The sequence below is a fragment of the Ochotona princeps genome, chromosome 21 (genome assembly GCF_030435755.1).
Source record: "Ochotona princeps isolate mOchPri1 chromosome 21, mOchPri1.hap1, whole genome shotgun sequence".
In the NCBI taxonomy this organism is placed as follows: domain Eukaryota; kingdom Metazoa; phylum Chordata; class Mammalia; order Lagomorpha; family Ochotonidae; genus Ochotona; species Ochotona princeps.
The window spans coordinates 30,440,886-30,466,926 of NC_080852.1; the positions used below are offsets into that span (position 1 = coordinate 30,440,886).

Consider the following 26,041-nt stretch of genomic DNA (forward strand, 5'->3'; position numbering starts at 1 on the left):
TGAATTATTCAAACACTAAGTTTAGGGATGCTTAGACTTTGAGTATGCCTGCACAGCACCGGGGGGTCATGTTAAAATGCAGATTCCAATCCAGAAGATTCAGGGTGGAGCCTAAGATTCTGCATGTGTAACGTATCCCAGGTGGCGTTGATGCTGGGCAGAGGGCTAGGCCAACAGCGTTCCATTCTGCGTGCACACCAGAGCTGCCGGAGAAGTTGTAAACACACCGATGGCAGGGGCCGCTCCTCCTGGATGTTCAGATTTACCTGATTGGCAGGTGATTCTGATGAGTGGCCAGGTAGGAAGCCAGAGCGGCTGGGCTGTCCCTCCTGACCTCCCCACCTGGCCTGATCATGTCACCTCTGAGCTGTACTCTTGGATTTCATCTCCCCAGTCCTTGGCTGCCCCCTCAGGTCAGCTTTCCTCCTTGCCCCATTCTGCACATAGGTACACTGAGGCTTGGGGAGTGAATGTTCTCGTCCTATTAAGAAGCAGTCAGGATTCACAAAGCTCTTCTGTCCCTGCCAGCACCCTTCCAGCAAAGCGTAAGTGTAAGAGCATGAACTCAGGAGTCAGACAGATGTAGGCCCCTCCACTTATTAGCTGTGGGGCCTTGGGCAGGTTATCTTTGCCCTGCAAACATCAGATTTCTCCTGTGAAATGGGGGTGGGGCTGGTGAGAAGGCCAGCTTCTTACAGCTGTTGGGAGAATGAAGTGGAGTGACGCACACAAGCCATGCCCTGGAGCCTGGACCACAGGGAAGCTTACCGCCATTTCAATGCCATGTGGCACTATCTTGACACTTCCCACTGACTCTTTGCTGGCGCTAAGCTCGAACTTCTGCATTGAGACTTGTTTTTTTTTATGAGCACATCAGCACTTTAAATGGAAACCTACTGCTTCAGAGAAGAGACGTACAAGAGGAATAGTTTGTGTGTGATTTTTTTAAAAAAAGAAAATTCTGTATATTTGGAAGGCAGAGACAGAGAAGGAGAGGCAGAGGGAAAGGGAGAGAAAGAAAGAGGAAGAAGGTGAGGGGAGGAGAGTGGATGGCAGAGATCCAACTGTCCGTGCCGTCACCCGCTGCCTCCCAGGGTGTACATCAGTAGGGAGTCGGACCTGGGAGTTTTCAATCCAGCCACTCTTATATTGGGAAGCAGGTGTCCCAAATGGAATCTCTGGTCTGTCTTTCTGCCCTTCATATAAACAAACCAAAACCAAAACCAAAACCAAACATCCAGATAAGCAGGAACACAGGTGGCAGGCGATGTCTTTTGTTTCAGCAAACCTGTTCCCTCCCTGCCTTTCAGCCTTCCCAGCTCGTGGAGGGTTTCTTTGGGAGTGGGGTGTTTCCTCCTGGCTTTCTCATCCACTTTGTGATTGACTCTCAAAAGCCTCCTGGGCCTGTGAATGGCATTTCTCCCACCTTCGCAGACTCGCAGGTCGTAATGGTCGTTCCCTGATTCCCCTCCGCGCCCTACCCCACCTGCTCTCCATATCCCCTTGCCTCCCCAGGCACAGCCTGAAGTCTTTCTCCATCCATTGTGGTGCGTGGTGGGCAGCCAAGGGAGGTTTTGTGTGGCCTGGGTAGCGAGTGGAGTGTTCAGAAAAGACAACACCTCCACCTACCTCCCCCATAACTGGCTTTCCCCAGGCTGCCAGCATTTGGCCTCTTATAGACACTTAATGAGCACACACAAGCAGGGCTGTTTGCTTTCTGATGCCAGTGGAGTATTTTTAAACGAGGCAAGCAACACCACAGCTATAAATGCTCAGATTTGATGAGAAATGTGTGGCAGATTTGCACAATCCCTTCAGATCAGCTGGGGGTGCTTTCAGAGACAGGGAGCAGTATGTGAGCCAAGGAGGCTCAGCAACAGGACCTCTTCTTTCTCACACACAAGACCCGGAGCTACGTGACTGTTGACATTGATGTAGGGGTCACCGATGTCAGGTGCCAGTGTCATCTGCCCAGCCCCCTCACGTTGAAAATGGCAGCAGCAACTACAGACATCACACCTCTGCAGCTGAAGTCAAGGAGGAAACATGGTGGCCTAGGATGGGGACCCTCCCCCCACTCTCCTGTCTCTGACAAAGGTGGGACACATTATCAGAGTCCTCTCTTCCTAGCTAGCCCCGCCCCCCCATGCCCCAGCCCATCCCGTTTTGTCCTGCTGGCTAGAACTGGGTTAGAGTTCTACATCAGGGGCAGGTTCCACTTTCTTAGACAATGCTGGGGTTTGGGTTCTTGAAGAGAGGGATGACTTTGACTGCAGGACCCAAATGTCAAGATTCCCATCTCTTTCTGTGGGACTGAGAATCCCTGAGTGTTGATCCTGAGCCCATTACCATCTCGCTGTTAGGTAAATAGCATGCTGTTCTGGATACCTCAACTCGAGCTCCTCTTCTCACCTCCTTGGGACACATGGAAGGGATGCACAGGAGGTGAGCAAGTGAGAGTTCCACGTGGGGATTCTTAGTACCAGTGGCTTTACAGCATAAGGCAGCTTTGCCAACAGGGGATCTTCCAGCTTGGGTGTGCTGAGTGTCCACAGGATTGGCTAGCCAGCATCTTCTCTGATATCAGGCATGTGTCACAGATATAGATGCAGATATTGACAGAATATAAATGCAGTTATGGGCTACATATCCAGGGAAGTCTGCAGAGCAGATGGGGACTCCTCTGTTGAGGAGGGCTCCTGAGACATTCGCCCCAGACCATGGGGGACCTGAGCCTTGAGTGAGCAAATGAGACTTAGAGGTGTCTAGGCAGTTCCATCTCAATCAGAAGTGGTTGAGCTGGGGGCCAGTGTTGTGATACAGGTGGCATCCTACATCAGAGCACTCATTGGAGTCCTTGATGTTTCACTTCTGATTAGACTGTCTGCTAATGCACCTGGGAAAGCAACAGAAGGTGGCCGAAGGTCTTGAGCTCCTGCTACCCACGTGGGAGGCCTGGGTGGAGTTTTGAGCTTTTGGCTTTGGACTGAATCAGCCCCAGTTGTTGCAGCCAATGGATGGGAGATTTTTCTCTGTGTCTCTACCTTTCTCTGTCTGTCACTTTGCCTTTCCTATCAATCAGTCCATCAATCCAAAAGGTTCAGAGGTCCTGGCTTCTGTCAGGGATTTAGGACTTGAACCAGTCAATTTTACCCCACTGCTGAGTGATGACTGTCAAAGGAACCTCAGAAAACTGAAGTTGTAGTGGAATAGCAGGCAGGATCCCACATTAGCCCTGCATGTACGTCTGCTTTTTGGTGCCAAAGACAACTCTCTCATGTATTCATGCGCTCTCCACTGGTGGGAGCAGGAGTCTCCCAAGCTTTGCAGGTGCCCTTGAGGACAAGGAGGTTGATATTTGAGGGCTCTGTCTGGCGAATGAATAACAGGCTCTGGTATTTCCCAGGGGAGCTTAGAGTTAGGATGTCTCCCTGGCGAAAATGGAGCGGCATTTGCTTAGGACATTGTCAAATGCTCTATCTATTAGTCAACTTAACAGAAGGGCTCTGAGACAAAATTTTGACTCTCCTGCCTTAGGGAATCAGTACATCTGTGCTGGTGATGGCCTCCCCCTCTTTTCTCTTCCCAGTCAAATTGTGCCAGATTAATTGCTGCAACGGAAAACCACTGGGAAAAGGGGAGAGAGAAGCAACTCTTCCTCTTCTCCTTGCCCCCCCTGTTCTTTTTCTCTTTTTTCTCCTCCTCCTTCTGTCCTTCCCCATCTTCTCCTTCTTATTTTAAAATTTGTGATTTATTGGGCACCTGTTATATGCCAGGTATAGTGTTCAGCATTTAGCTTATACACTTACCCAACTTCTCCAACAAGCCTATGAGGTCGATTCCACTGGTGTTCTCATTCTTTGAAATGTTGACTCAGAAGACAAATCACAGGCACACAGTTAGAAAGTGGCAGAACAAGGATCATCTGCCTTAGGGGACACAGGTTGTTTTCAGTGTCTTAAAAATTCACGAGGTGGGCTTGGCCTGTCCCCCAACACCAGGGCAGAGCCTTCACACTCTGCCAATGACATCGCCACAGGCTATTTTAGCCTGCAAAATGGCTTTCACTGGCTGGCTAGCGTGGACATTCTCAATAGACAATCCTAGGCAGCAACTTGAACACCTGAATTTCAAAATTAAGGGTGTTTTAATTGCCTAGACTTCAGGAAAACAGGTTGGAGAAAAGAACAGTGCAACCAAAATTTCTGTTTTTGGAAACGATAGCTCTCTGTTGAAGGGAAGTAGTGATCTGAACTTGGTGGGGACAGCAGAGTATCTCAGAAGGGGAACAATAGATTAATTTGTTTTGCAAAGGTAAATTGGGACACAATAGGGTCAATATTCACAATTACCTAAGGAAAGCAACCTGTTTGCAGGAATTTAAGACCATGGAGGATAGAGCGAAGTTGGGTAGTACCTGATGACTTCTCAGAAATACTCAGATACTTCAAACCATATTGTGATGAACAAAAGCTAACTGTTGGGTTTGCGATCACCTGTAGTGTCTGTTCAATTCAGCAGATAAATAATATTTGTTTGTGAGTCCCAGAAACTAGCCTTGGGAAAGCCAGCTACAATTGCCAAGTGACCTGTCCCTCCCTAGTCAGATGACCGGAGGTTCAAATTTAAGAGAACGTAAAGGAGTATGGCTAGCTGAGGATACTGTACACATAGGCTGTAGGCTGAATGGGCTTCATCCTGATTAAGGAAACATTGACATCGCTTAACACAACACTTCACCTCTTTCACATCATAGCGGAAGAAGCTGCTTGGTTTAGCAGAACACCCTGCTGTACCCTGCTCCTAATAAAGTCTGGCCATCAAACAAGTCTCTCCGGGAACATATGTTGATTGAGCAGATACCCTGTTATCAGGCCCACAGCTAGCGTCAGCAGCTGGCTCTCTACTCCTGACTTACCATTGGTTACTTAGTGGTCTTGAGACCTCTGGTCTGCTACCATCCTTGTGCTTTGGTAGATTAGCTGTTTTCTTTATCCTCAAACCTTGGCTTTGTTGTTTTGATTTAGAGCACCATGGACAGGGCCAGGCTTCCACTAACAATATTACAAAAAAACTGCCTTGAATTTCAATTTTTTTTTCACCAAAGCAAAGCTGTTTTAAAATTCTGCTCTGTGAGAACTTGTAGAAGTACCCTGGCAATGTCTAATGCCTGTTTCTGGTGGCAGTAGCACAGCCACATGGCTGAAACAGAGACAAAAACTCAGGAGCCTTGAGAAAAGAGATGATCCTGGGCCATCCATGTGAGCCCATATTGTCACAGGAGACCTGAAAAATGGAAGAGAAGGTGGGAAAGGGATCCAGTGTGGGAAGAAGAGGTGGGCAGGTTCCCACTGTTGACCTGCCTTGGCTGACTTTGAAGATGGCAGAAGGGAGACACTAGCTAAGAAGAGCAGGCAGCCCTCCTCTCAGAGCCAGCAGAAAAACAAGGGCTGGCAGGGTCAAGCAGCTTTGCTTCCTGAGCAAAGGGAATGGATGTTCCTTCAGAGTCCCCAGAAAGGAGCAACGCCCTGCTGACCCCCTCCCTCACTTTAGGCTGGGAGACCCATATTTGACTTCTGGTGGGTAGTAGACCTGTGAGATGAGCAATCTGTACTCTTTTAAGCTTCCATGTTTTTAATAACATGTTAACGCGGTATAAGAAAACTAGTAACGAACGGGATGGTAACACATTCCTCCTTTTTCCAGAGAATTCTGCTGCCTAGCAACTGATGTCATAAAAAAAGAAAAAAGATTCTAGAAGAGTAGGTCGTGGAGAAGGCCTTACAGCTTAGAAGCTCTTAGGTGAAAGCAAACGGTTGATGAAGGAAGTGGTTTCTGGAAAGCCCCGGAAACTGTGTTCTGTAGAGCAACAACCTTCCTGCCCCAGAGAAGCTTCATCTGAGCTACTGTTCCTCTCCCTGCAGGAGAACCCCAAGGGCCTCCAGAAGGACAAGTGTGCGAGTATGTGGGTGTAGGGTGGGCAGAACTTGGAACAGATGTAACCATACGTAACTGTGGGGGCACTCAGCCCCCACAACCTGTGTGGCAGGTTGTGTTCCAAGGTCCTGGGAATAAAACAGAGAACAAAGCAGACTAGGTTTCTGCTCCCACTGGTGTGGGAGAGAGACAGTAAGCAAGTGAGCAGCTGAATGAACAAGGTCATGGTGGATGCTGACCTATGAAGAAAATAACCGTTTCCTGTGATGGGGGCAGTAATCGAGGGGTCCTCCTTGAGTCCAGTTGAGCTGAGAGTATGACAAGAAAGAGCCTGCTTTTTTGGGGTGATTGGTAACTCCAGTTCCAGATAGGAGGGAGAGATTCACAAGGACCTTCTGGGGGAGGGAGAATCGTAGATGTGTTCAAGTGAGAGTGCCCTGGGACAGGTGAAGGTGCACAAGGAGCGAGTGGTGCGGAATCAGACTGGAGCAGTACTCTGGGGCTGGATCAGGAAAGATGTTGTCGACCAAGTTGAGGAGGTGGGATCCCATTTGTAGCAGACAGTCCACCGTGAATGACATGAGGAGACACATGCTTTTTTTTTTTTCTTTGAAGGTTTTTCTAGCTACTATGTGGAGAATGGGTTTAGGACACAAGCAGGGATAGGTAGTGAGGGGAACATGGTTAGGAAACTTCTGTATTGTTCGAGGATGGTGCTGTGGCCTTGGATGGTAGCAGGAGAGCATGCCAGCATGAAGTGGGCTTGCGAAGAAGAGCAGACAGGGCTGCCTGATGGATGGGCTGCTGGAGGCCCCAGTGTGTGTTTTGTTTGATGGAGCCCAGGAAGAAGACATGACTTGAGAGGCGTATTGGCTTTTTTGGAGATGTAAACATGGAGTTTTCTCGCACGATTGAAATGTAGCAATTAAGGGCACGGGTACAGACAGAGCTCAGAAAAACTGCCCATGGGAGAATCTTGTGCTTTATGTACTCAATTCATTTTGTTCTTCAAATAAAATTAGGCAAGTTCTATTTATATGCTCCATCTTCTAGTTCGTTCCCTCAGCTGTTGCTAACAGCTGAGATTGGGCTAGGCTGAAGTCAGCACTCAACCCAGGTCTCCCAGGTGGGTGGCAGGGCTCAAGTCATAATCTGCTGCTTCCTGGGGTGTATATTAACAGGCAGATGGGTTGGAAGCTGCGCTGGGACTCAAACCCAGAGACTCAGAGTTGGGACACAGGCATCCCAAACAGGGGCTTCGCTGTGGTACCTACCAAGTGTCTGCCCTGACATGTGTTTTAAGAAAGAGAAAGCAGAAGGACCGTGAGGCCAAGGGACTCATTTGCTGTGGCTCAAGGGGAAGACCAGGGCTGGATCTGATCTTGGCTGCTGACGTGGACAGCAAGGAAGAATTCATTGGGGGTCAGTTTGCAGAAAATCAGGGGACATGACTGTGTTAAGAGTAAAGAGCCCAGTTAGGGATATATTCCAGGGTCAGCAGCAGTGGCAAGGGGACTCATTCAGTCTGACCACTGTAACTGGGCTCCCCTGGAGGGACCTAGATGAATATCTTCCTCCTCCTCATTGTTTTCTCCAATGTATTTACACTGAGTACATTCTACTTTCCACAATAAAGGGGGAAGAAAGGGCTTATGTCTCTGTATCTATTGTCTGTGAGAAAGGAGGGAGATACAGATCAAGAAGACAGTGGATTTTGCTAGAAGGAAAAGCAGTTGGCTGAGGGCACCTTCAAGTGAGCAGTTCCCTTAGAAAGTGGCAAGTGGGGATGGGGAGGAAAGGAGGGGTCTCAGGTACTGCTCGGACGTTGTTGTGACTTGAAGCCGAGCTATGGGATGGGAAGAAGAATCAGGGTTAAGCCAGGTGACATTGCCATTGCTTGTGACACACTGAGTTGCTCACCTCCAGTCATACCAGGTGCTTTCCTTCCCACAGAGCCCCTAGTCGCTGTGATTTTGGAAGGAGTCCTCAGTGGTTCTGCCCACTCACTGGCCACTCTTGCCCTGAGTCAGCACAAACCTGTGGACCATGAAGATGTCTCTGGTGCTCTATTTTCTTGGCTTCCTGGTGGCGCCAAGTGCCGCTTACGTTTTGGGCCGTTGCACGGTGGCAAAGAAGCTCCGGGAGGGAGGCCTGAATTATTTTGAGGGCTACAGCCTTGAAAACTGTGAGTAGCAGCCCACCTCTCCTGCAGCTCCCCCTCCCCCTGCCACCCTCTCCTCCCCTCCTCTCCCAGTCAGCTCCAACTCCAGCTCTCCTCGGAGTCACACAACTTCCCACTTCATCTTAGGGGTGTGCCTGGCTTACTTTGAGAGCAAATTCAATCCCACGGCTGTCTATGAGAATTCACCTGGTGGCTACACAGGCTTTGGCCTCTTTCAGATTCGCAACGATGCCTGGTGTGACCACGGCAAGAACCTCTGTCACATGTCATGCTCTGGTAGGTCCCTTCCTTCTGAGCCATGTTGGGGCACTGGCACCTGGTGGCCACAGGTATACATGTTTGGAGGGAGAGGAGGAGGGCCTGGCAGGGGCTGGGCTGAGCTGTATTTAACGTGTGGTTCTGGGGAGCGGGCACTGGTCGTGAGGACTGGCACATCTTCCCCATGGCAGGAAGGGTGGGGAACAGAACAGCACATGCTCTGAGGGCACACAGAGTCTTGGTTCTACCTCCTTGCAAGTTGTTTGATTTGAACCTCAACTTTTTTTCTTTAAGTATTTTATTTATTTGAAAGGCAGAGAGAGAGAAAGGAGAGAAAGAAAGAGAGATTTTCCATCTGCTGGTTCATTCTCCGGATGGATGCAGTGGCCAGGGCTGTTCCAGGCCAAAGCCAGCAGCCAGGAATTTCTTCCAGGTCTTCCATGTGGATGCAGGGCCCAAGTCCTTGGGCCATCCTCCACTACCTTTCCACCAGGCATATTAGTAGGGAACTAGATCTGAAATGAAGCAACCAGAACCCAAACTGGTGACCATATGGGATGCTGGCATTTTGGCCAGCAGCTTTATCCACAATGCCACAATGCCAACCCCTTGAGCCTCAGTTTTCTTATTTGCAAAATGGAGATAATTATAGTGCCCACATGTCCCAGGCTTCATTACAGGGTATGTAATGTGCTGAGCAGTGTCTGGTGTTCTGCTTGGTGCTTGAGAAATAACACTAGCCTTGGTTTAAAGCATTCTCAGAAGAGATAGGGTGTGTGTTTGGATCCATTTGTATATAACTCTGTTAGCTTTCCACCACTATAATGAAATACCAGAGGAAACTATGTGTAAACAGGAAAAATATCTTTGAATCATATTTTGAAAGCTGAAAGCCCAAGATTTCATGGCCCTACAGAATGGCCTCTGATGAGGGCAGATGATAATGGCAGGAGCTTCGGTGGGCACAATGGGTTACATTGGCAGTGGGTAGCACAGAGAGACAGGCAGAGGCTGGGGACCCACAGTTCCCTTCAAGGGCCTGGCCCCAGAGACCCAAGGCTCCAGCTCTGAGTGGCTGTGTCATATCTCAATACCACCATCTTGCAGAAAGACCTCTATCACACATGACATCCACAGCAGTAACAAATAAGTAGTGGATCACTTTATTCAGAGTAGGGGAGCTAGTGTCTTGGATGAAGTGGTCAGTGGAAGATTCAGGTTGAGAGAGGGGCAAGGGCAAGGTTCAGAAAGAGGAGCTGCTTGTGCTCCCTCAGCAGCGGGTTTCACAAGTGGGGCAGACATCAGCTCTGTCCCCTACATGGTAGAGTCCTGCCAAAAGGCAGTGGGAAGTAAGGTTACAGGAGTGGGAAGACATATTGGGACATGACTGGCTTTTAGCCAAAGTTGTGGAATTCTGTTTTGCAGGAACTCTAAAGGTCCTTGAAAATAGTGATTTAAGGAAAAACAATGTGACTAGATGAGGGGAAGGGGAGATCCTTGTGTGGGCAGGAAGGGGTGGAGGATGCCATAGGAAACCCACCTGGGAGGTCTTGGTTTCCACATTTCAGGGAAGGAATGGAAAGTCACATGTGTAGTGTAGATGTTTTGGTTCCTCATTTGTACTGCTGTGCTGTTCCCCATGCTGCTCCCCTCCCTGTGTCTGGCTCAGTTTTCCTCAGTTGCCTGCTTCCTCACATCTCACTTGGTCCAGTACCCTTTCAAGTCTGGAGTAGGTGCTCCCATCAAGTGCTCCCTCGCAGAGTTGCATTCCCCCATCCTTGCAGGTGTCCATTGTTGCGAGTGCCCACACAGCAGTGCTGCCTTCCAGACTGCAGGGTCTCAACTCTGCCATTAGATCCTCTGCTGCATCTTAACATTGCCCAGCACAGAATAGTCAACACACACACACACACACACACACACACACACACAATTAATGGGATGATTTTGATAAGAATTCTACACACAAAAAGAGATAACTACACCTTGTTGCTAGTTAGTGTTGTCTGAGAAAAATCTAGGCACAGATCCTTATGGAATCCTGCTAGTCATGAAGACTCAGACCCCCCACCCCCATCCCTACCCTGCCACCAGCATCTCTCTGACTCAGCCCAGTGGTGTGGTTGATGATTTTGTTTTATTTTCTCCACAGAGGCCCTGAATCCGAATTTAAAGAAGACAATTGAATGTGTCAAGATAATTGTCAAAGGAAAGGAAGGGATGGGAGCATGGTAAGTGATCATCTTCACATTGCTTGTGTTCATGACCCTTTGGCTTCGGCCTTAATCTTGGTCTCTGTGTCTACAGTCGCTGACTCACAGGCTCCGACTGCCAAGGTCAGGATGCACAGCGCCACTGAGTTCTGCATTCTCTAGGCTGCAAAGCAAAGGAGGCTGCTTGAGCGTGATACCTTTTTTCATTTCACGGTCTTATAACCTGTTAGGATGAACATCCTTGCGACAAATCTCTGTATATATCTCTGAATATTTGAAGTATTTTGAATACTTCTTAGGTTATTGATGCATATTGTGGAATGATTCTCTTGCAAGTTGGTGCTGATATCTATTTCTGTAAAGTCAGCAAAATGCCTGTTCACTAACCCGTCACCAATCACAAAACCATTACCATTTGGAAAGGAGTTCTGGTCTTCTTTTGCCTTTTATGATCAATCCCATGTTTGGCATATATTGATATTCTTTTCTGATTTTTTTCTCCTGTGTCTCTGTCCTTTGCCTATTTTTCTGTTTAAGTCATCACACTGGTTTGAAAGAACCCATTGGTAAATATTGATTGTTACCTGTTTGTTGCAAAAAATAACTGCAACTCTGATACCCTCTTTAACCAGATCTCTGCTTAAAAAGCCCTCGGTTTGCAAGTTACTGGGCTTGTTTGTGTTGATGTGTATAACAGTGATCCAGTCTTTCTCACTCTTGGACGTATCCCACATTATCCCATTTTATGTATTCATTCCTCTGTTGGTGGGCATCTGGGTAATTTCTGTGTTTTTGGTACTGTCATAGCCTCTGCTTACCTTTGGTGATTATATAAACAGATTTCCTTTGGTAATGCCAAGAAATAACACTGATGGACAGCAAATGTTTATTTCAGATAATTGTTACAGTGTGCTAAACGGCTCCTAAGGAGATGTTCCAAGCCAGTTTCTCTTTCCACTAGAAGTTACTGGTTTCAGTTAATTCCCTGTTCTTACCAGTGCATTCTGGGTTCTAGTTTACAACTGTGTAGTGGTATTATGGTTTTACCTGGCACTTCTCTGATAAATAATGAGACTGAACACTTTTTCAAATACTCGTAGGCCATTTGGACAGCTTCTTCCATGAAGCGATGTGAAATTTTGGAGGTCTTCCTCTTGTGTTATTGGGTTGTTGCGTTTTTAGTTTCTTTGCAATTTGTTAGCGTATCCACCTTCATTTGAAAGTTCAAACTTGGATCATCTGTTTCCAGCCGTTCTGGCTGGTGGCTGAGGGTGTCAGTTTTATGACATAATTTCTGAGTCTGCAATATGCTACTTTCAGAAGACTCCGTGCCTTATTCTTGGAAGATTTCTTCCTGGTTACCACGTTAGCGTCATCCTCTTTTCCCTCCCTTCCCCAGGTTCTGTAATTTCCAAATAGATTTTTTTTATGTGTTCTCTGTTACTTAGGTGATGGACTTCTTTTCTTCAAATGTTAATCTGGAGTTAGATTGGTGTGAACATCTCTTGTCTCGATTTCCAATCTAGAGATTCTGCTGGTCCCAGCATCTGAGCCAACAGAACACGTGATAACCCAACCTTTCTTAGCTTGTGCGATTGCCACCCCCTTGAACACATCCATCATGGCAGTATATGATATGCAGTGGGCACTGTGCCACCACCAACTGCCACCTTCCCCTGACTTTTTCTTCCTATTCCATATCTCATCATCACCAGCCTGGTAGCTTCTGGATAGTGTCACCTCCTGTTGCCTCTAGAAACACTGTATTTCCTCCCTTTCTCATGTTTTCATATCCCTAAAAACAGAGTTTATCTTGCAATTCATGTATCCTCATCCTGAAGTTAATACATCATGGATGCATCTAACAACAAATTATCTTGTAGAGGGAATCTTCTAATAGTAGCTGCAGTGCCTTGGCTGTCTTAGTGTGTAGTGTTTGTATGTTTCCATCTTTAGTGTCTAATCCTCAGAAATCCCTCTGCAGTCCTTTACGGAATGTCCTTATAAAACGAGGAAGCTGAAACAGAAAGATTGACTGGCCTGTGGACACAGTGGTAGGCTCACTCCCTGAGCTATGCTTTTCTAAGCCTCGGCTTTCCTTGGGGTCCTCAAGAAAATTAACGTCAGTGGGTACTGGAGGCCAGTCCTGTGGTCAGGTAGAGGACAGCCAGAGGACAGCTGCTCAGACACCCTTGGGTCTAGACTTAGTGTTTCTAAGAAGGGTCAGACATGCGCATGGACTCATTTCCGTAGGGGAAGCTGCCACACTGTCCCTCACCCTGAGGCCTGGGTGCTGTAGGCAGGGACGACTTTTGCCAGACTCTGGCCCTGGAGGGTGTTTGTCTCAGAAGACAGGCCTCATCATTGCTACTTTTGAAAGGTGTTTCGTCCCCCTGTATTGTCAAGGTATTTTGGAAGTAATTTCAGTCGAAAGATTTGATTTGTTCTCCTTGCTTTTGTAGTTCTGGGCTTGGTGCCTGCGAAGTATTGAAAACCTTAGGCTTCATTTGGGGGGGGGCACTGCCCGGAGGCTACTTACCACATTTTGTTTGTGAAAGTATTGATTGTTGTTATTAAAATGAAAATTAACTTTGAATGTCTTACACATTTGTTCTCTAACCCTAACCCTAATCCTTCTTCTGCGTGTCTTCATAAATATCATAAAGAACCCTGACATGCCCCTTACTTTTTCATGTGTGCTAACAGAATGGGAGGGTCTTGGCTTGGCACCACCTGAGGGTCACTGCCACGGCTGGTGTGTCTGGACAGCTCCTCAGTGCCTGCTGGATGCAGGTGACCTGCTGACAAGCATTTGGGCTGTTCCCATTAATTTCGCCTTTGCCGCTCTGTTTCAGAAAATTGTACCCTAAGCATCTTTGGAGCATTTGCATTCTTTCAAGTGTATCTTTCTGTTTGTCACATTTTAAAGTTGAAGTCACTGCTGAGTTACCACTCAGATAAAGGCCCTTAGCTCATTTTTCTCTTGGGATGATAATGCTTTATTCTCATTGATTTTCTATGTTCTTGGTTTGTCAGGCCTTTGTCCACCCCATCTGTGCTGCTGATATTTTGACTTTGCCTAAGTGTCTCTATCCTGCAAAAGTTTTTCAGTTTCACAAATCAAATCCTCTCAATCTTTTGTTCTGTGGCTTCTGGATTTATATGGAATATTCTTTGTAGAGCATTTTTCGATACTCCAAGATTGTAAATAATTGGGCCATGTTTTCCTCTGTATTAAAACAGTGCTGGTACAAAATAAACCTTGCACTTCATCTCTGTTAAATACATTTAAAACTGGGTATTTATGAAATCATGTTTTTATGCTTAATGTTGGTTTTTGCTTGCGATTTGTTCCAATATAAAAAGTAAGGTAGGAGACTGAGTTTTAGATTTCCCAGACGACCAGTTGTGGATCTCAACTGCCACTTCACTGACCTGTTCGTAATGATCCATTTTCTGATCTAATAGACTTCATGCAAGAGTACAAGCCCTTTTATTAATGTGAACTGTCTTCTGAGTGCTTGAAATACCTTTCACACATGACTTCAGCTTTCCAATTAATTTGGAACCTTGCCTGACCCTCCAAGATAAATGCTAATGAGTCAGAATCATCTCCATTGGACACCACTCCATGGAGGTGCTGGGATGGGCTGGTCAACGCCCTCTTCATTGCTCAGGTTCTCAGAGTCTGAGAAGTGACCTTTCATTCAGCAAATAGGCAGCCCTATCAAATCCATGCTCAGACCAGGGGCTCTGAAGGCCTGGGACAGTCAGAAAGGGAGTAAGCCAAGACCCTATCTGCACCCAGGAACCTTTCTGCACCTAGGAGCCTTTCTGCCAAGTGTGTCCAAGGGCTACAGAGGGCTTTGGGCTTTCTGTGTGGGCTGCTGGAAACAACCCCTTCTATTGCTTTGGGTTCTCTGTGTGGGAGACCCAGCGAGGCCTGCTCAGCTGATGGATCAAACCAGTTTAGAAAGATTTCCAATGGCCTGCAGCTGGGTTCCTGACACCTGGACCCCCCGGGCTGTAGATGGAGCCAGAAGGGCTGGGGGAGCGGGTTCCTGCACAGGCCCCAGGGACTGTGCTGTCACTTCTAGGGGCACCAGGAGAAAAAGCAGAGAAGCTTAGTCTACCCCGGACCTCTGTGGGTGCTCAAGGGGTCTCCAGGAATCTGGGGAGGGAAGGAGTGTCACAGATGCATGCCAAGGTGAAAGGGCCCAGGGCGCTGGTTTCAGGTTGAGAGCCCGCCAAGGGCTCTCTGTGTGGCTCTGGACAATGTCACAGAACTTCTAGGAGCCCCTCACCCCCTTTCACAGAAGCTAATGGTATTGTCCTTCTCGTGTTGAGGGAGATGTTCATGGTTCATGATCCTCTGAGCAGGACACGGTAGTATGTGAGGCAAGGGGTAATGTGGGCACAAAGCAGAGGGTGTAGTGGAGATAGTTGCACCAAAGTGTGCAAGAGCTTTGAGGAGTGTGGGTTCCCTGAGCTCTGACTTCCAGCAGTCCTCTCTCATCCATCCTCTCTCCTCGGCCTTCCTCCCGGCAGGCCTAACTGGTCCCGGAACTGCCAGCTCTCTGACACTCTGGGACGCTGGCTGGACGGTTGCAAGATGTAGCCCCCAGTGGTCCCACAACGCTCACCAGTAGCTTCCTGGGCATGGAGATGCTGTTCCGTTTGCTGCCTCACCAATTCCTGTTGATGATCTTACCTCCTGACAACTCCAGATGGGGAAGGACCAAAGTTTGCTTCATCCAGGGATACAGGACGCAGAATAAACCAAGCTGTTATGCAACCTGGGCCAAAGGTCCCCACCTGTGTCATTGTTATGAGTGTCACTATGACCACAGTTACTTACCATTATCTGGCTTTATTATGGCTTAATCTCCAATGGAGGATTTGAAGAAAGGAGATGATCTGGAAAATGAGATGTGTCTGTGAATGTTAAATAAGGGAGACGAAGAAAAGATAGAGTGGAGGCTGGGAGCAGTCAAGAAGAGGGAGGGAGGGAGGAGAAGATCCCAGCACCCACAGATTCTCCTGGGCTCAGGTGTGCCTGGGCTGGGAAGGTCAGGTGGAAGTAAGGATACTGCGGAATCTCTTTGCATTCCCCAAATTACTCTTGATCTTTTTACCAAAAGTTAAGTTTCTAAAGATTAAAATAACACACAGGAAGGGACTTCAAATGTCCATGGAAAATGGAATTACAAGAGAAGTTCTTGTCACTACAAAGCATTGAAATCCATACATTATTATTTCATAGTACAAATTTTCTATGCCTGCTTTGAAGATCCCTTATACCCCTCCTAGAGAAAAATGTTAAAGCTTTTTGAATTTTAAGATTTGATAGTTTTTAATATTTCCATCTTCACTTCATATGTGCATGCTGAATACATACATATATACTGGGTTTTCTTGAATAAAGGGTTATTAAAATCACAGAATGTGTGGTACATGACAATCATGTAGTGAGGGAAGAAAAATATGCTGTCAGGTGTATTGTAAAATTCAGTTAAGATTTTAACTATATATAAGAATTGTTTGACATCCATATAATTTTTATACTGCATATATATGTACACACATATACATATGTTTGTATTTCCATATGTAAGGGAAAACATGAATATTTGTTTTTCTGGGTCTGCTTTATTTCATTTAGCATAATATCTAATTTTGCTGAAAATTTCAGCAGTTTGTTCTTTATTATGGTTAAATAATCTTGTATCAGATATATATGTTTATGACTTGCATATGATATATGTCCGTGTGTGTGTATATATATATTTTTCAAGCCGAAACAAATTTATTTTAGCTTAGTGGCTTTCAGTTTTCTTGCATGGAATGGAATGGCAGGTGTCAGATGAGTTTCTTGGACATACCTGAGAGCTCATAGCAGCCTCTGAGCAGTCTGTCTGAAGCCAGGCCACCTGTGGGACCCAGGCCATGATGGGGTTTGGAAAATGTGTCTCCTTAAGCTGTCAGCCCTTGTACAAGAAGGAACAACCTGAAGTGACATCCAGAGAGCCTCATCATGGTGTTACACATTCCTAAAATGAAAGTGTGGTTCTGGTTAATACTGCAGTATGTGGATCTACCATATTTTATTCAACTCTCCTCTTACAGTTAGACTGTGTGTATTTTTTCACTTTGTAAACCATTCCAAAGTGAGCTATAGTGTCTTTTTTTGCTCCCTTTCATTTTTACATTTTAAAAATTCATAATGTATATTTAATGAAGAAAATATAGATAATAATAAAGAGAGAATTAAAATTTTCCATCATCTTTCCCCTGGGAACAGATGTCTTTATCCTTATTAGGCAGCTGAAGTTGAGAAACTTTGGCTTTGAGATAAGTAGTAAACTTTCTGTGTGTAATCCCTACTACGTTAGCGTGTGTGTGTATTGGAGGGGGGAAGGCACACACATGTTTCCCTGCCTTTACAAACACCAAGTACTGCTAAATATACAGTTTGGTAGTCCAACATTTCCAGATTTATAGGAATTCCATTTTTACCAGTTGCCCGGTATCCCCTTAGACAGGCTATAATGTCTATAGCCTTTTGTTGTTACACTTATTCATCCAGAGAAAAAATCTACAGGTGAACTGTGGTCACCTTAAAGGCAAGCAGACCTAAAACAAGTCAGCCCCTGCTTTTGGTCGGAAGCCTGGCCTTGTGTAGAAAGAGGAAGTAAGAAGTCAGAATTTCTTGGGCAACACTTCAAGATTAGGAACGATGGATGAGCTTGAGCAAATGATTTTGTATCGCTTTCTCTCCCTCTCTCTTGGAGACAAGGACCTTTCACTCTTTCCCAACCACGTGGCATGAATCATACAATAAAATTGCTGCTGTCAGTGGCATTTGCTGTCGGGATCCATGAGAAGCATCAGAGATTTTGAGCGCTCCTTCTTGATTGAGCAGGGGCCCTCCCCACCTGTTTCCCAGGGTGGACCCAAGGGTGATAATGCGTGAGACCTCTACCCACCCTTAACCCAGACATTAGCGACAACCTGTAATTGATTAAAACACTATCTCTTCAAGCGCCCAGCCCAGTGGGCTGCCGCCTCCTTCCAGCCCATTACTTCTCCTGGGGCTCATCGTCCTCTAATGGCCACTTATGTCAACATGGGCTGGAGGCTGGAGGACAAAGCAGATGTTAGGGTATTGATTGGAATGGCCTCTCTAGGGCTTCCCAGCATCAGCTCTTGGCTTGATGCCCTCAAACCCAATGGACACTCATTCTGGGTCTTTTTTTAAAAAGATTTATTTTTATTGGAAAGGAAGATTTTACAGAGAGAAGGAGATATATAGAGAAACAATTTCCATCCTCTGCTTTACTCCCCAACTGGCTGCAATGGCCAGAACTGAACCAATCTGAAGCCAGGATCAGGAGCCTTTTTTGGGTCTTCCATGCAGATACAGAGTCCAAAGGGCTTGGGCCATCTTCCTCTTCTTTCCCAGGTCACGAGCAGGGAGCTGAAAGGGAAGTGGAGCATCCTGGACAAGAACTGGTGCCCATATAGGATCCTGGCGCTTGAAGAGGGAGAATTAGCCAATTGAGTCAATTGTACCCATCCGCCTGATTTACATAACGATCAAAGCTAGATTAGGAAATCTCAATAACAACAAATCCTGTTATTACTTCTATGAACAGCAGTTACCCTATTAATTCAGTTTTATAAATATTACAAATAGATATTTATAAATGATATATAACCTTGCAAAATGTTACAAATTAAGTAAGAATTATGATTATACAAGGGCATATCAACAAACTCCTGGAAAATGAAATTAAAGGATACTTTGTCTTTTCCACCAATTTTTCAAGATTCCTTTATAGTATAGTGTTTGATAAGACATTGGTAGTAACTTTTCTGTCCCATCCATTAGCTGTACAATGGAGTCTATAGCTTATTTTAAGAATAAAAATGTGTTTACTCACTTTACAGGAAGAGTGACTGAAAGAGAGAAAGGAAGAGGCGGAGAAATAGAGAGAGGGATCCTCTGTCTGCTGTTTTACTCCTGAAATGGCTGCAACAGCTGGGGATGGTCCAGGCTGAAGCAGGAAACTGGAAGTTGACTTGCATCTCCCACATGGGTTTCAGGGGCCTAGGTACTTGGCCCATCCTCCATGGCCTTCTCAGGGACTTTTAGCAGGAAGCTGGATTAGAAGTGGAGTGTTGAAGGACAGCCCACCAAAAACCAGATCACGATGCCTGAGGACTCTCAGCAGACTGAGGATGCCCCAGAAAGCACACTTCCTGCTGGGATTGAGGATAAGTCTTGCTGGCTACCATGCTTGGAGAGGTGTGAGGCATCTTCATCATCTCCCTCTTCCTTTAGTGATTGTGGCTTGAACATATCTGAGTACAAACAAAATTCTGTTAGATCCCGTTTTTAGTTAGATCTATTTGCTGGTGTTGATTCCTGTGACCCATGTTTACTTATCTGGCAGCTCAGAGACTGGTGATTGTTCCCCTAATCCCTTGTAGAAGCAGTTTGTGTGGGCTATTGTTAACTTGTAACTTTTCCCAACCTGCTTCCTTTGCAAAAAAACTGGCATAAATCCCCCAGAAAAAATTCAGTAGGGTGTGCATTGGTTCATCTTACCTTTGCATCCCCCATATCCCAAAGTTCTCAGTGTGGACGTCACACCTGGAGTCCCAGTCCCCGCTAGAGGGACCCCCAAGAGTGAAGCAGTTGTTACTCGACCTGGCACTCTAATATGGGATGCAGATTTTTTTTATTAAGATGTTGCCCTGAAAAAGTGTTAGGCAATAGCTGCTGGACAGTGGGTCATTGTCATGGTGCCCAGTCTAAAGGCTGGGAAACTGAGGGAACTTTCTTAACTGTGTAGAAGAAGTCAACAGAGACAGGTATTCATCTAGCAATCACGATGCTCGTTAATACGGGTGTGAACTAGGGAATGGGAGCTCTCTTTGCTTTCCTCAGTCTCTTTGCCTTTCAGATAAAAATAATTGCATGGAGGTGTCTGTGGTGATCTTCTGCAGATGGCTGCCATGGTAGAAATCACCTGGGGCTCCCAGACCATGCCCAAGATCTACAAAATCTAACCCCTCTAGGAAATCTGGGTTTTTAAAATGACTCCAGATAAGTCTGATCTCTGGCAGCCTGGAGAGAAACTGGTTGGGAAAAATAGGCCAGGATTGGGAAGACTCAGACTGGCTCTGCCAATAAGTATTGACCTACTTTAACTCTTTGAACCTCATTGTTACTATCTGTGGACTGAAAAGAATAGCTTGATCTGGGCCAGCCACACAGTGGTGGTGTTGACAGGTGGCAGTGAAGGAGGCCTTCCTGATTCCAAATCCCTCTACCTGCTGCCCTGCACTAGGAAACTTTATGATTCAGAAAAACTAGGAGGCTCCAGGAAAGTGTGTGTGTGTGTGTGTGTGTGTGTTGGAGGGTGGCATGCATGTCTTACAGCATAGTCTGGAAAAATAGTTACTGGAGCAAAAAGACTGTTTCTCACTCCCAGGGCACTTTTTTTTTTTAACCCCAGAATTGCCCTTAAGAAGTGGCTGGGTTTCTGTTTGAATCTCAAGTGCTATATACTTAGAGAGCAAGCAGTGAGCCAGGCAGTCCCTGCTTTCCTTTGCTGCTTCCTCCTAACCCCCTGAAGCCCCCTAGCTCCTTGGAAGCAAGACAGCCTCCCTCGTTTTCCTCCTGTGCCTGTCCCTCATCCACTGAAGACTTTGGCTCCTGATTCATTGTTCTCCCATCACTACTGGGGTTGTCATTCTTGGTGGCTCCAAACCACCAGCACTCAGACACCTTGAAGCCATGTCCTGCTATAGTCTTATCCTGCACTTCATTTCAGCCATCATTCCAATGGCCACACCTTAGCCTTGTCATCGCCAATATCTCCACCATCTTCAAATTCTGAATTACTTTTTAAAAAATTGTTTATTTAAAATCAGAGTTAGAGAGGGAGAGACAGAGATCTTCCCTCACTGGTTCACTCCCCAGATGACTGCAACAGACATGGCTGAACTAGGCAGAAGCTGGGAGCCAGGAGCTTCATCCGGGTTTCCGTGTGGATGGTAGGGCCCCAGGCACTTGAGCCATTTTCTGACGCTTTTCCCAGGTAATGACTTGATCAGAAGTAGAGAAGCTGGGGCATGAACTAGTGCCCATATGGGATGCTAGCATGACAGGTGCTGACCTTACCAGCCCCACGTTCTTAATTGTATCCTTTGATTCCCACCTTGAGTCTTTAATCTGTGTCCCTTGACTAGCTCTGTAACTCGAATTCTTCGATCCTTCTGGGATCTTTGTAAGGTTTGACCGTCACCCTTGCACTTGCTTTCTCCTTCCTCATGACCTCATGTCTCTCCTGCCCTGTGATAGATTCACCAACTTCCATTATAGTGGTGTCAGGCGTGTGCCCTCCTTGCTCTGCTCTGCCTCTCCTCTCCTCTGACACAGTCTCCAGGCCACCCAGGCCACTGTGTTCCTCCTTGAAACACAGTCTCTATCTGTGTTACAGTTGCACCGACTAGCTGTGAAGATTTGGAGGAGAAAATAAATCCACCAAACCATGCTGATTGGTGTCAGTAAGTTCTCAACAGCCGTTATCAAATGGTCCTTTATGTTGCTGACATCTTAGAGAACTGCTTCATGGCTACATCCCCAACACCACCTCTCTCCGCCTCCCTCCCTGCTCAGGCCACTGCTGCCTGTGTCCCTGAGGGAATAGACGGCATCCAAAAAGAGCATCCACAGACTGCTGTCACCATTTCTGTACCCACACATCCTACCTCCTCCTCCTGTTAGCAATGAAGGAATTTTCTAAACACACATTCAGCAAATGGCAGGGGACGGGGAGTTTCTAGTTTTCTACCCACTGCTTCATTACTGAAGTGCCTGCAACAGCCAGGACTTAGCCATTCACAAGCCAGTAGCCCAGAACTCCAATTCTTCTGTGTAATGGCCAGGGACTCAAGAATTTTAGCCATTGCTTGATGCCTCCCAGGGGTCTGGTTCCTAAGTAGAGATCTAGGATTTAAACCAGGCATTCCGATAGGAGATGCAGGCGTCTCAAGCAGTGACTGAACTGCTTTGCCAGACACCTGCCCCCAGGATGAACTGTTGTTTCTCACTGGGTCACGCTGAACCCGCCTTGTGTCCGAGTGTTTCTGTCGGTGGGGACACATCTCTGAACCAGAGAGCTCAGTCATAACGTGGGCTTGTTCCAATGAGCTGATTGTGTAGGCATGCCCTAGCTGTGTGACCAACCTGAATCATAGAAATCCCCTCTCCCAGGCCCCACCAGAGACAGGTGCAAACTGTGAAATCCTTTTACTAAAGAGTACGCAGGGGCTGATTCATCCTGCTACAAAAGCAGCTCACTGACTCACTGTTCTTTTAGTGAATACTTTCCAGTGGGTCTCCGGGGCCCCATGCTATGATTCTAGATCTTTCTAGAAGTCCCATGGAATTCAGTGCTAGAAAAAAATGGGTGAAAGATCTCAAGGAGCAAAAGTTGGTCCTTTCTAGGGTCTATCATGAAAGCCGTGGTGCAAGGAGCCAGGAGGTTGCTTCTGCATCTGGGATGCCTGGAACTTGCAGATAACTGCTGGCAGCTTCCAGAACTGGGCAGCCTTGAGTGGAATGATGTGCATGGGGAAGCTGCAGTCTGCAGCAGAGACCCTGGCTGCGAGGTCTAGGCCTGCACTTTTTTGAAGAAGTACGCCGGTGATCACCCTTCTGCTGCCTCAGTCTTTCCCACCGATCTCACTGGTGACGTTTAGACTTCTGGACTCCCTTTGGTATGGTACCCAGTCCTCACAACCCACAGTAATACTCCCTTAGTGAGGTATTTGTTTACTTACAAAGACTCAGAAAAGACTGTGCAAACTCTAAGGGAGGTCTGACTTCATTAGATTGATTTGTTAAGTTCTGAGTATAGTGGAAAACACTTAAGTTAAAGCAGTCTAATTATTTCTTTTAATTATTAATTTTCCATTAAGTTATGTAAGTCCATACCATCAAGAGCAAAAATAGGTTTTGCTATGAAGATCAACACTCCTCCACCTTCCCCTCTCTCACCTCATTCGCCAGAAAGACACATGTTCAATTCTTCCAAAAGCTGATGCTTTCGGCATTTATTTCTAATTCTCTGAAGAATGTGCTCTGATTCATCTAGATTTGTGTGCAATTGGGGGTTGTCTTACAGCAGGAAGATGGAGATTTAATTGTCTTTTGTCCTTAGCCACTTCACACAGGTGTACCCCATCCTTTCAATATGGTCCAGTTGTAGGTTGAGTTCTGTCAGTGTTTGGCCATGAAGATGGTTTCATTTTTAAAGATTTATTTTATTTATTTGGAATTCAGAGTGACACAGAGAGAAAGAGAAGCAGAGCAAGAGAGAGAGAGAGAAGGAGAGAGAGAAAGATCTAGCATCCATTAGTTACTCCACAGATAGTTACAATAGCTGGGGTCAGGCCAGACCAAGTGAAGCCAACAGCAAGAGGCTGTTGGGGCTACATCCAGCTCTTCCACATGGGTGGCAGAGACCCAGGAACATGGGCCATCTCCTGCTGCTTTCCCTGATACATTAGCCAGAGCTGGTCAGAGGTGGAGCAGCTGGGATTTGAACTGTTATCTTGTGTGGAATGTGAGTGTCACAGCTGGTGGGTTAACCCTGTGTGCCACAACACCGGACCCTGTAAGGATATTCTGCGCAGCTGCACCACAGAGGATTAATCTGTTGCTTTCCTCAACAGTGGGTTTGTCTCTTGCATGAATCATAGTCTGTTTTTGCTTGTTTGCTTGACCAGTTTCCTGCACGTTCATTACTCATTCAACCCTAGACTTCCTTGCAGTTGTCCAGGTCTCCCGTCAAGATGGCCTCATTCATTCAGTTCTCTTTCAGTTCATCTTGGGGGGAAAAGCTCCTCCCTGGTGCCCTGTTGACCGTTTCAGTCCTTACGGGTGACTTCACTGTGTGCACACACTACCTGTCATTCTGGACTCTTGCTTTACCACCACCATCACTTTGCCTCCTCCCTGAGTTAACACAGCCCACACCTACCTCGTCCTTTGGTTCCTTGTATGATTGGAGCAAATTTTCCACAAGCTTTCTTGCATAAGGCTGTTCTCAAACTTCTTGAGAATTTTTATGTTTCACATGTCTTTATCCTGCACTCGATTGATACTCAGAATGTGAATTTCTAGATAAAAATATAGTTTTCTTTTAGAACACTGATTGTATTGCTTTTGATGAGTCTGAAGCTATCCTGATTCTGGTTCTTTGTATGAGAAGTATTTTCTTTCTGGCTTTAATATGGGGTCTGTTTGCTCTGATATAACGAGATTTTTCAGCCTGGAAAACTATTTAGTTCTGTTCTGGTGAATTGTCTTAGATTATTTTGTAGATCACTTCTTTAGTTCTGATTTCTCTATTGTGTCTTTCTGGCATTCCAGATTTCTTGGGTGCTGTGCATCTTCTGTTTGGCATTGATTTATTTAACAGTTTCCATATTCTGTCTCCTAGGTTTTCCTCTCTACTTTCTGGAGCATTCCACCCATTTCTTTCAAACCTTTCATAGATTCCCCCCCCCCCCCACACACACACACTTCTAGTTTTGTGTGTGTGTTTTAAAATCTCCTGAGGGCTTTGTTCTCAGAATGTTTCTTTCCTTTGTGTCCCAGCACTTGGTGCTTGTTTTGATGTACTTTTTTTTTTTTTTTGGTGATAGCTTTTTGCTGTTTCTTCCTGCAGCAGAGTCCTTTTCAAGTTTGTTTCTTTCAAGTTATTTCTTTTATTTATGGTCTTTTCCTAGGTGTCTGTTGATCCCTGCTTGTTGGTTTGTATTTAAGAGTGAATTTCTAAGAAGCTGCTTGCAAGCTCCAAGGCCACTAGTGGATTGTTCTTGGAGATGGTGGGTTGACTGCAAGGCCATCCGTCCAGTTTCCTTGTGGGCAACACTGGCGTCATTAGGTATGTTCTCTAAAGCTGGTCATGTCTGCTAGGAAAGTCTTCTGCAGCCTCCTGTCTAGAGTCTGTACAGCTGGCAGCCCCATTCTTGGTGCCAGCTTGGCAAGATAGTTGAGAAGTGGGCCTAGCCCACTTGGCTTTAAAATTTATAGTTTTTATTTAAACCCTTGTCCTAAGCTATGCCACACATCCCCACTTCAGAGACCCCTGCCACTGACATATTCAACAAATACTAAGACAGTTTTCTGGAAGAACAGTGAGAGACAGGTGCCTGGCTACACAGGCTGGGGGAGGAACTGGTTCTTACCCACATGCTCAGACAGTTTGCTCCTGAGCCTATGTGAGCTCCAAGGGTTAATTAAGGCTGCACTTGACCTGCTGGTGGCCAGAGAATCAGCTTTCTGGGGATGGGGGGTCATCTGAGTTGGCTTATGGATTTTCAGAAACTCTTCCCAGCTATAATAGAGGCAATTGAGAAAAGTGGTTTAGAAGAGGAACCCAAAGCTTCAGAGCATCGAGGTTCTAATTTGAGGCACGCGCTCCACTCTTGGTGGATAGGGGTTTGTTCACTTGGGGTGAAACCAAATAATTGGCTTCAAGCAAGAATTGTTTTATTTGCCTGTGACATGTGACAGAGGCAGAGGGCTAGGTCCCTGGGGAAACTGCTTTGCTAAGAAGCAATCGGCAAGGGTTTTTTACAGCAGTAGTAGGGGGATTCTGCTATGTAGAAAAGGAGGAGAAGGAGCTCCAGCAACCTATGTCTTCACAACGCAGCTTCGCTGGAATGGTGTGGAAGGCATCACGGCCCCTGTTCCTGGGTCCTCCCTCCCACTTGCCTGACAACTGCTGGTGGTGGGAATCCATGGAAAGCTGATTATTTCGGTTTTTTTTGAGCTGCAAAAACTGGACAGATGATTAATAAGAATATTGGGAAATGAATAGAATGGTTGGAATTATAGAAGGGTTAAATGAGATGCACCCAATGTGTAGTAGACATTAAATGATCAAATGTTACCTAGAGGATCTCAGTAGGAATATTAATTTTTCTTGATGGTTAAATATCAGTATGACATATAATCACAAAGGGAATGAGAGCCTGGCAAATGACAGCCTTTCCAAGATACTGTCTTCACTGGAATGATGACTGTTTAGCAAGGCTACACCCATGCTTCCACCCCCGTGGTTTTGGACTGTCTGGTTGTGGGCTAATTTAGTACATCCTGTGATTAAGGAACCCGTTTCTAAGACATTGTTGAGCAGAGGAAGAGGGAAGTGGATCAGCTGTGGGGACACAGCACAGCCTGATCCACAGAGATATGCTTTCCACAGTGACTTCTCTCAGTGAAAAACTTCCTGCACGTGATGTGGAGCAGAGTCTCATGGTGCAGTGGGGACTCCACATGTGTCCTCTGAGCTTACATCTATTTTCTTACTCTGCTTCACAAATTGGCCTGTTGTGCTTTGCCACAGTTGATGCTTTAAAAGTT

The 26,041-nt window shown here is 46.2% G+C and overlaps 1 protein-coding gene across 6 annotated transcripts in view; it reads left to right on the plus strand.

Moving 5' to 3' along the window:
• Positions 1-5,783: 5,783 nt before the first annotated feature.
• The window catches only part of LYZL4 (lysozyme like 4), a 67,326-nt gene continuing 47,068 nt past the window's right edge, over positions 5,784-26,041 (plus strand). For 2 of the 6 annotated variants that reach the window (XM_058678538.1, XM_058678539.1), the window contains exons 1-4: positions 5,817-5,961; positions 7,891-8,122; positions 8,246-8,395; positions 10,530-10,608. In XM_058678538.1, the coding sequence (XP_058534521.1) occupies positions 7,984-8,122; positions 8,246-8,395; positions 10,530-10,608 (368 nt within the window). In that variant the 5' untranslated portion in view covers positions 5,817-5,961; positions 7,891-7,983. The other 4 variants (XM_058678537.1, XM_058678536.1, XM_058678535.1 and 1 more) reach the window with 4 other exon arrangements.